The sequence below is a fragment of the Rosa rugosa genome, chromosome 2, assembly GCF_958449725.1.
Source record: "Rosa rugosa chromosome 2, drRosRugo1.1, whole genome shotgun sequence".
Lineage (NCBI taxonomy): Eukaryota > Viridiplantae > Streptophyta > Magnoliopsida > Rosales > Rosaceae > Rosa > Rosa rugosa.
Genome location: NC_084821.1, coordinates 64455138 through 64464273, shown reverse-complemented (window position 1 = coordinate 64464273; position 9136 = coordinate 64455138). Strand labels below are relative to the sequence as shown.

Sequence of the window (9136 nt, the reverse complement as noted above, 5' to 3'; positions counted from 1 at the left end):
AAGGTCACGGCACCAAGCAATTTGTATAACTTCATTACATCAATGAGGCCTTCTGAAGTGTGAAGAAGAAAGAAGATTGAATTTCACACGCTTTTCCCTGTAATATTTGTATATCAAAGAAACAACCTAATTACTATAAACTCAAGAAACCAAAAGACAACAATTATCAGCCAACTAGAACTCAGCCAAAGCAAACACCACATTATACAACACTTTCTTCTGTCATACATAAAAATATAGTACAGATGCAGAGAGAGGAAATCCAGCAGGAAATTTTGATTATATCAATAGAAACAAACCAGTGAATTTCAACCTACTAATAACATTAACTATCCCACGTAGTACAAAACACATCACTTTTCTCCTCGGAGCAAAGCAGAAGCAAACCACAGATTACACACCACTTTTTTTCCTCAAATATCCAGAGCTAGGACCACAATCGAGCATCACTTTAAGAGAGTTGAGCGGGCACTGTTGCATCTAGTGTTCACCGTAGTTAGAACAGAAATTACAAAACTTGAGCTTCGCACGCCCTGAATCTTGGTTACAACAGCGCCCATAAAACAAGTCATCACAAACCTTACAAAATACGTCACAGCCCCTGCCAACAGTTGCGTTCTTTGGGACTTTAGCGTTGTACGGGCATTCAGATGATGTGTGTTCATCCAAGGAACAAATCAAACACCTACCTTCTGGAAGTTTGCAAATCCGTTATAAAACAATAATAGCAATAAGAATGATTCATGCAGATAACAAACCCAAAATATCACTATGAGAGCACATTGAACATTGAATAACACCAAATTATCTGTCACAAGAGCAGCAAAAATGAATAGTGGATATGAATAATTTATTATAAATGTTAGTTGAAACCACTAATTTCGTGAACATCTTGAAGACACTTTTACATTTTATTCTGTTCACTCTAAAACACAGGACACGAAAATACACATCAGCATGCAACAGACTATGGATGGATTCTATAACAATATAACAAGACAAAGGATTGCAAAGCTTTTTTTTTTCTTTTTTTCTTCCTTTTTTTTTTTTTTTGTTTTTTTTGGGGTGCGGGGGGTTGGTTTGATTAAATTGGAAGGAGAGGTGTAAGACTGTCAGGTAATGAGCTGCAATACAAACTGATTTTTTTAAATGGTGAGCAACTTTTTAAAACATGCTCTAAGAAAAAATGAAGGGGAAAAAAATAAACCTTTCTCTTCCTTCATAACACGCATGCCAAGCAAATTGTAGGTAACCAAAACCAAAAATCATACCGGGAGGGCGGATTGGGCGTGGCCTCTGAACGGGGATTGTCATACTGTGAGTGCCCTTTGGTCCTGAAAAGAGAGCACCAGTCCACGGGTATTGTTACATATGTTATACCTAATACAAATTATATGTGAAAACCCAAAAACATGACCGTAACTACAAGACACCAGATAGTAACAGATGTATCAATGTTGTGTCATAGGAAAAGCAAAGCATGAATTTTTTATTAAACTATAAATACAAGACTGTAGATGCAATAAAATCAATGATCCCAACAACAGATGATAGAATCAGATTTCTATTATCTGCACCACATACCGGAGTTAGTGGTGCAGTGATTTGTCTAGACTTTTTCATATGAAAAATTCATCGTGCATGTTAGCTGAAAGAAATTGTAAAGCGGGCGGGCGGGCGGGCGGGCGGGCGCGGGGGGAGTTTGATGACATCGAAAACAGACTGGTAATAACTAATAACTGCAATGCACTATAACTCTAGGTAACTAAAAACAAAAACAAAAATCATGGGTATTGTTAATAACAATATCTATATACAGGGATACACGTGTGTGTCAAAACCCAAAAGATGTATTGCTGTCTGCAATTAGGCATCACATGCAGTAGTTTGCTTTCAACTAGGCATCACATGCAGTAGTTAATTTGCTTTCAACTAGGCATCACATACAGTAGTTTATCAAGGCTTGTGCATGTTACCTAAAAGTGACATGATCAAAATCTTTTAAATTTTTGCAAAATAAGTTTTATATGTACCAAAATCACACTAGAGTTTTTGTATTAATATTCTGTTCACAACGGAAACCAGGTCACCAAAATTAAGGGGGTCCACATAAGCCACAGCAGCACGCAACAGAAAACTATGGATGGATTCTCCAAGAATACAAAGGATTGCAAAGCACAGGAGGCAATTGGAAACGACTGTCAGCTAATAGACAACAATTCGCCCGGAATTTCAAATGGTGGGACTTTTTAATCTACTTTAACAGAAAAAATTTGGACTCGTAATTCTCACAATGTCCCAAGGCAATCAAGTTAAAGGTAGGGATAGTTTGTAGGTCTTCCAAAAGGTTAGAGCAGTTACAACTAATGTGAAGAGTGGTTACTACTTATGTGGAAACAACCTCCAAAACATGGGTTATTGTACTGTAGTTTACCCAATAAAAAGCACTTCGTCCAAGCAAATTCCAGGTAAGCAAAACAAAATCAAAATCATACCAGTGTTTTCCATTTGACGGAGGAGTGACACACGATCTAAAGCACCTGTTCATGGGTATTGTCAGATACGAATGTAATATAATGCCATAACCAAAAACATCAGCGCTGTAACTACATGACATGAGATAGTAGCAGATGTGTCGATGTTGTGTGAAGAAGAACTTGTGTCATAAGAAAAGCAAGAAAGAAACTCTAATTCAACTACAAATATATATATATATATATATATATATATATATATATATATATATATATAGAGAGAGAGAGAGAGAGAGAGAGAGAGAGAGAGAGAGAGAGAGAGAGAGACCAAAATATATGATTTATCTGGAGGAGATATGTTTAAAGATGATAAAAACTAGAATATTTTCTGTATACTAGACATAATGCAACCACCAAAACAACTCGGCTGGCTAAGGGATCTTCAAATACCAAATGACCAAACAGAATTTGGTTGAATTAACCAAAGAAAAAATCATTTTGTAGATTGGATTACTCAGAAACCTAAAAAGAAAAAGTCAAAGCTTACCAGGTTTACATGGCCTGATGATAGGCACAAACTCGGTACCTGTTAGCAGTCATATTGTCAGATAAAAAGGTAAGGCAAACGCAAAAAAAAAAAAAAAAATAGGTGACACTGAATAACAAATGAATAGCAAAAAAAAAAAAAATTTTGACAAAACATGAGGAGCTGTGATCCTTTCAAATTAGTTTTAGTATATCAAATGCATCATAAAAAAGACCAAAATGACTTGGCCAGAGAAGATGACATTGAATAATAACAAATGTTGTGTCATAAGACTGGATCTCTGAAACAAATATATGAACAGATCAGGAACCTTTTTTTTTTTTTTTGGGAAATAGATCAGCGGATCCATTTAATACACAAAAATCAACCCAAGGAAATTCTGGATAATCTTCCTGACAAGGCCAAAAATCAAATGAAATGGTGCAGCAATATTCCAGTTAAATTTCGCTGATTCCAAATCTAATGAAACTAAGACGATTCAGAACGCAGAAACAGAGGTATGAAACTAACACTACCAGAAAAATGGTCTTTTATGGCCCACAAAGAGCGCCGTAAAAGACAATTTAAGGCACACAAAAACGCGCCGTAAATGGCCATGCCGTAAAAGACAAAATTCTTTTACGGCGTTTTTTGAGAAAGCTGTAAAAGACCCCCCCAGCACGCCGTGAAAGACATAAAAGAGCGCCGTAAAAGGGTTTTAGATTTCTTAATTTTGATTTTGAAATATAAAAGCACGCCGTAAATGACGAAATATGTGCGCCGTAATTGATCTCAAAAGCATGCCGTGATTGATCTCAGAAGCACGCTGTAAAAGACAAAAATGAGCGCCGTAAAAGGGTTTTAGAGATTTTTATTTCAATTTTGAAATAAGAAAGCACGCCGTAATTGATTTCAAAAGCACGCCGTAATTGATAATTGATATCAGAAGCACGCCGTGATTGATTAACAAGCACGCTGTAAATGTGGTCGTATGATATATTTACGGCGTGTAATATTTGCACCGATTTTTTTTTCCTGTAAATTTTGTGATACCATTTCAAAATCTAAATAAATCTATACAATTTATTGAGATAAAAAGAGAGATAACAAACTGCAAGTATCACATTACCAAATATAAATGAATATGCAACACTAGTACTGTATAAAAACAACTTAATTAAACCAACAGTCTATCATCACCATGCTAAAATATAAAATATTCTAGATTATTAGAGACCACCTTAGATTAGAATTGTCTTTGTTAATTGCAAAAGATAAATCTATAGTGATCCATGCTGTGGCCTTTTGAACATCTTCATATTATGTTTGATGCCAACTTTTACCTGCATAACCAAAACAAACACAAAGAGAGCAATGAAATCTAATTTTCATTCAAGGAAAACACATGAAGCTAAAGTTCTAATTCAACAATTCATGCATCATAAGCAAATAGAAGCAATTACCTCCAAAATGCCTAATTCACTTTGATGTACTTGATAGGCCATGCAATCATACTTCCTATGGATGCATACAGTTTACTAAACTCTCTTGTTGGGCGATACAAGGCTATATCATGAAAAACTTCATGCACCGATACTTTCCAACAATCATGGCCAAGAGGAACATGATGCACCTCAACTTGTGGATCTTTTGATATAATGCTAGCACATGCAACAACTACTTCTTCTTTAGCAAACCAACTTAACAACTGCACTTGTTTCCCCAAATCTGTCTTGTGGACTATTTTTGGGTTAACTTGTCCAGAAAGTTGTTTCTTTCCATTAAAACTTTGATGCATTGGGCTGCCATTTTCTGTCTCATTATAAGAACTTCTAACACTTGCATCTTTCTGTTTGCTCTGTGCTATATTACTACCAGTATTTGTAACACTTGGATTTTCTTTACGTTTTCTATTTCCAATCTCAGTAGCAGATTGTTGTGCAATAGTGTGTTCCTTTAGTGAAAAAAAAAAAAAAGGCAGTCAATAGTCTAATTAAATGTGTCAAAAAGAGGTAAGATATGTACTGAGACTAATGCAAGTCAAAACTTACATTGTTATTTCCTCCTTGGTCTAGCCGAGCACAAAGGCCTCTCACCATCTCTTGCAATTTGTCTACCACTTGTGTTTGAGCAGCAAGAGCATTCTCTAACATTGTGACTTTATTACTTACATGTGATTGAGCATTGACTTTTGAAGGTAGTGCACCGAACCCATACCCTCTTACTCGTCCTCGTGGATCTGGACCAAGCACTTTTGCAACAACATCATTCTTTATAGAAGACAGTCCAGAAACTGTTTCTTCTTCTTCCTTGTACTTTTTCACTTGTTTCTACATATATAAAGAATACATAACTAAATACATAAGCACAAAGTTTTCATCACATGATCAATGAACAAATATATAGCAAGATCAGTGCTGAGAATATTTATGTAATTCAAAGGCTAAGACAAAATTGAGCAGGGAGGTAATAATGTAAGAATAGTACATATATATATTATATACTTTGAACAAAAACATTTTACTATAGATGCTTGTTACCACTATTTCTGAATCCACAGCTTCCTCAGTTGACCCCTTCTTCTGCTTTGCTTCATAGGCACGAAGCCAAACATCAGACCTTGATATTGCATCCGGCGTTTCACTTTGTTGCTTCTATGGAATAAGTAAGCACATATTAATTATGACTGTTATTTTGATATTATGACCTCAACAAATTGATCAAACAAATTGATCACTATAGGACAAGGATATAAACAGAACCTGCAATTGCTAGGACTAGTGCTAAAGGCATCAATGCTATCACAAATATTTAAAACAACAAAACATATAGGAAAAAGATAAGTCACTTACAATACAAAGTCTCCTCTCCGCATCTATTTGAAGTCTGGACGTCTTCCCTACTTAGATCCTCCCCATGATTTTAAAAGGCTGACCAATTGCTATGACTAGTTCTCTAGATAGTTAGGAAAGGAAACATGGAAAAGAAAGAAGATTAGCACCTTAAATAATGGTTGATTAATTGATACTTCTCAATTAATATACAGTAACCCCCATAATTTCTACTAAGGAAATCCTAAGAATGAATATCAAATAGACGTCTAGACTTCAAATAGAGGCAGAGAGGAGACTTTGTATCTACTAAGTACTAATTAAAGAGCTAGCTTTGTATGCAGACTTTGTATGCAGGGAATATACTAATTAAAGATAAGGCACTCTCAGACTTTGTGTTTCATTGGCTATAGTGAGAATATACTAATTAAAGAGCTAGCTGCCATATACATGACCTGTTGCCAAATGGGTATTTGGAAAGAAAGACAAGCTTATATCAATATGGTGGCACAAACAATCTGGCCTTTGAAAGCAAGTGCATATTTCCATACACATATATTCACTCTTAGACTAGTCTAAGATAAATGCAACATAGCAATACACATATATTCATTCTAAGATAAGTACTCTCACTGGAGAAACTCCATCCTATACAATCTGCAGTCCCCAAACACAAAAGAAATATTAAAAATTCAAGAAAGGAAGAGAGAGAATTCAAAGGTACAGAAATCTTTCTTTACCTCTAGATCAAAAAGAAAGGCCACGAATTGTAAATATTGTAGGATATCAACCTCCGAATTTCCCAACTACGATCGAACTTATCTTGATACACCTTTCAGAGAGAGAGAGAGAGAGAGAGAGAGTTGGAGGAAAACATAAGGTTCCATTTGGATGATCGAAACTGTTTCAAAAAAAAGAATTTTCTTTTGTGCTAAAAAAACTATGAAAGATTACATATATCTGTTTGATGTAGCTAGATGCTGTACATTTGAAACGGTTTGCAAACTACACACAATGAGTCATTTACTTCAAAGCTAGGTATAAATGAGCAGCAATAGTTCAATCAAGCAATTTAAGCTACATATATATTAGTAAAAGAATACCGAGATTTCAAGTCAATCTCTTCAAATGGAATACAGAAAAATCTATAAATGCAAAATCAGTACTAATAACAAAAGTACGGGATCTTTTGATTGCAATAGTTAAAATTGAGAAATTAAACAACGTAATTTGAACCAAACCACTAGATTTCAAAGGAGAGTACAAATTAAGTAGTGTGGTACTCACTCAAGCCACGGCTGCAGAGGGTCATCTCATCAATTGCTTGAATCAACCGCCTAACCATTGAAAACAAAAACAAATCAAAATGAAAACTAAATGGGCATACATACTATAGAGCGAATGAAAATGAATTTTCGAGAAGAGGACCTCCGTTGTTCAAAGAGGGACTTCTTGAGTTGGTTGTCAGTTTGAGCTTTGAGAGCGTCGTTTAAGATTTCAACAAAATCAAACAATAGAGAACAAAAATTTCCAATTATTGCTAGGAAGAACATATAGGAATCATACCCAGAAATAAGCGGTGGGCATTCTTGAAATTGTGCAATCTTGTTGGGAACTTTTCTAGATCTAGTGGTGGATAGCGGTGCAATCGTCTTGAGCAAGTTCGATTCTTCTGCAATCTTGTAGATCCGGCCGCTCTTCAACTCTTCTCAATGTAGATTAGGAGCAAACCGTCTTCCGCCGCTCGTTCTTGCCTTTTCTCTTATCTCAGTTCTTTTTCTTTTTCTTTTTTTAAGAAACATGTTCGCTTATCGAGTTAGCATTTGGGAAAGTTGGGAAAACTGGAAGGAGGGAAAAGCTAAAAAATTTCGCGCTAATCGCAAAATTCACGAACTCTTTTACGGCGTTTTCACAAACACGTCGTAAAAGACTCTAGATTACTCATTTAAGGCCTGCATATTGTGCAAGCCGTGAATGAAAAGAGATATTTACAGCGTATTCCAAAAGCATGCCGTAAATGAACTAATTCATACATCATTTACGGCCCACATAGAAGTGTGCCGTAATTGATACTCATTTACGGCGCACATTGAATGCACGCCGTAAAATGTGCGCCGTAAATGATCAATTTTCTGGTAGTGTAAATATTCTTCGTCATAAACCCTAAGAGGCTAAGACAAAAACGAAAAGCATACTATCGGGGTTGAAGGCGCCTTGCCCCGCCAATCGGAAAGCAGAGAGGTCCATCACGTTGTTTTCGTCGCACAGAGACATGCCTGAATTTGGGGATTTTGGTTTTCGTTTCGTTTCGTTTTCTCTTTATATGCTTTCTTTCTTCTTTTTCTTTTTTTCCATTACGAGGAGGCCTTAAAAGGCCCAACAAAAAGAAAAAGAGAAAGTTCTTACATAGATCATCTCTCTTCAACTTTTCATGAGACCCTTGTGAAGTCAGCCTTAGTAACTGCTTCGGCTGTGGATCAGTTCACCGGCGGCCACGTGCAGACTGCTCAGTTCCAATAGGGATAGGCAGCAACGATGCAAGGGTTGGGAAGATGTTAAAGATGGGATGCAATCTCCTTAAGTTATCAGGAAACTATAGGAAGAAGAGCAAAGATAGGATTCATCCATATTCGTGAGGCTGGGTTGCTTTTCGGCTTGGATCAAAATGAGTCCTTTGGCCGCGAACATGAGAGGGAATGGTCTTTGATTTAGAGTTTAAACATATAATTTTGGGAAAATTTTGCAAACAGTTTACCATCCTCACCCTTCATTTTTATCTTGCGGCCAGGAAAGGCCCATCATTTATTTATTTTTTTAGAATTTATTTCACCCTAAAACTTAAACATCTGTTACCTGTCTCTCTTTTTTATTTTTTTTTTATTTTAAGGCAAACAACTCTTCTCATTCAAAACCAAAAATCATTTCCTTCTAATTTGTTTTGCTCTTCTTTGGCTCAATCACATCCAGTTAGACTGTGTCCCCATCCTCATGAGGAGAAACTCTAATACAAAATTGCAGAGGTGTTAAATCAATTTGCATGAGCTTGTCTATTAGAGTTGCAGCAGAAATTCAAGACAACTGAGAATTTATAAAATTAATTCAATTTGTCAATCTTATCTATAGAGTTTCCATTTGGGTATTGGGTTTAATGGAAAGCATGTTTCTTTGTTGGAGGTGAAGAGATGAAAGAGGAACTAATAAGGACCATGCATGCTTCTCTATTGATGGTGAAGAGATGAGGGAGGAAGAAGCTTGGGACTTTGTTGATGGAGACGAGTTGCAGAGAGAGAGAGCGCCCAGAAGCA

At 36.1% G+C, this 9136-nt stretch overlaps 2 protein-coding genes across 4 annotated transcripts; both read right to left on the bottom strand.

Annotated features, from left to right (window-relative positions):
• Nucleotides 1–203: 203 nt before the first annotated feature.
• LOC133734388 (uncharacterized) lies at nt 204–8495 on the bottom strand. Of its 3 annotated transcripts, XM_062162028.1 has the most exons (6): nt 8027–8210; nt 3022–3060; nt 2496–2540; nt 1272–1334; nt 580–692; nt 204–471 (listed from the first exon to the last, which is right to left on the bottom strand). In XM_062162028.1, the coding sequence occupies exons 1-6, from the start codon at nt 8103–8105 to the stop codon at nt 394–396; spliced, it is 417 nt and encodes a 138-aa protein (XP_062018012.1). In that variant the 5' UTR covers nt 8106–8210; the 3' UTR covers nt 204–393. The 3 variants fall into 3 exon arrangements, 2 of the variants coding, with proteins under 2 accessions (XP_062018012.1, XP_062018011.1); XR_009858247.1 differs by lacking the exon at nt 8027–8210 and adding an exon at nt 8238–8495 and having other exon boundaries at nt 204–692; XM_062162027.1 differs by having other exon boundaries at nt 204–692.
• LOC133734368 (uncharacterized) lies at nt 4166–7176 on the bottom strand. Its single transcript, XM_062162003.1, has 6 exons — nt 7119–7176; nt 5853–5899; nt 5541–5654; nt 5052–5330; nt 4464–4954; nt 4166–4343 (listed from the first exon to the last, which is right to left on the bottom strand). Exons 1-5 carry the CDS (start codon nt 7174–7176, stop codon nt 4475–4477), a joined length of 978 nt encoding a protein of 325 aa, XP_062017987.1. The 3' UTR covers nt 4166–4343; nt 4464–4474.
• Nucleotides 8496–9136: the final 641 nt, after the last annotated feature.

Bases quoted from the DNA above. Each gene is read 5' to 3' on its own strand.
- LOC133734368 (XM_062162003.1), bottom strand. From the start codon at position 7,176: ATGGTTAGGCGGTTGATTCAAGCAATTGATGAGATGACCCTCTGCAGC. The intron at 5,900-7,118 runs GTGAGTACCACA...GGATCTAAGTAG, and splicing joins CCTCTGCAGCCGTGGCTTGA to GGAAGACGTCCAGACTTCAA. The intron at 5,331-5,540 runs GTAACAAGCATC...TTATATATGTAG, and splicing joins CTGTGGATTCAGAAATAGTG to AAACAAGTGAAAAAGTACAA.
- LOC133734388 (XM_062162027.1), bottom strand. From the start codon at position 8,105: ATGTCTCTGTGCGACGAAAACAACGTGATGGACCTCTCTGCTTTCCGA. The intron at 1,335-2,495 runs GTATGATTTTGA...CTCTCTTTTCAG, and splicing joins CCGTCAAATGGAAAACACTG to GACCAAAGGGCACTCACAGT. The intron at 693-1,271 runs GTATGATTTTTG...GCAAACTTCCAG, and splicing joins ACGCCCAATCCGCCCTCCCG to AAGGTAGGTGTTTGATTTGT.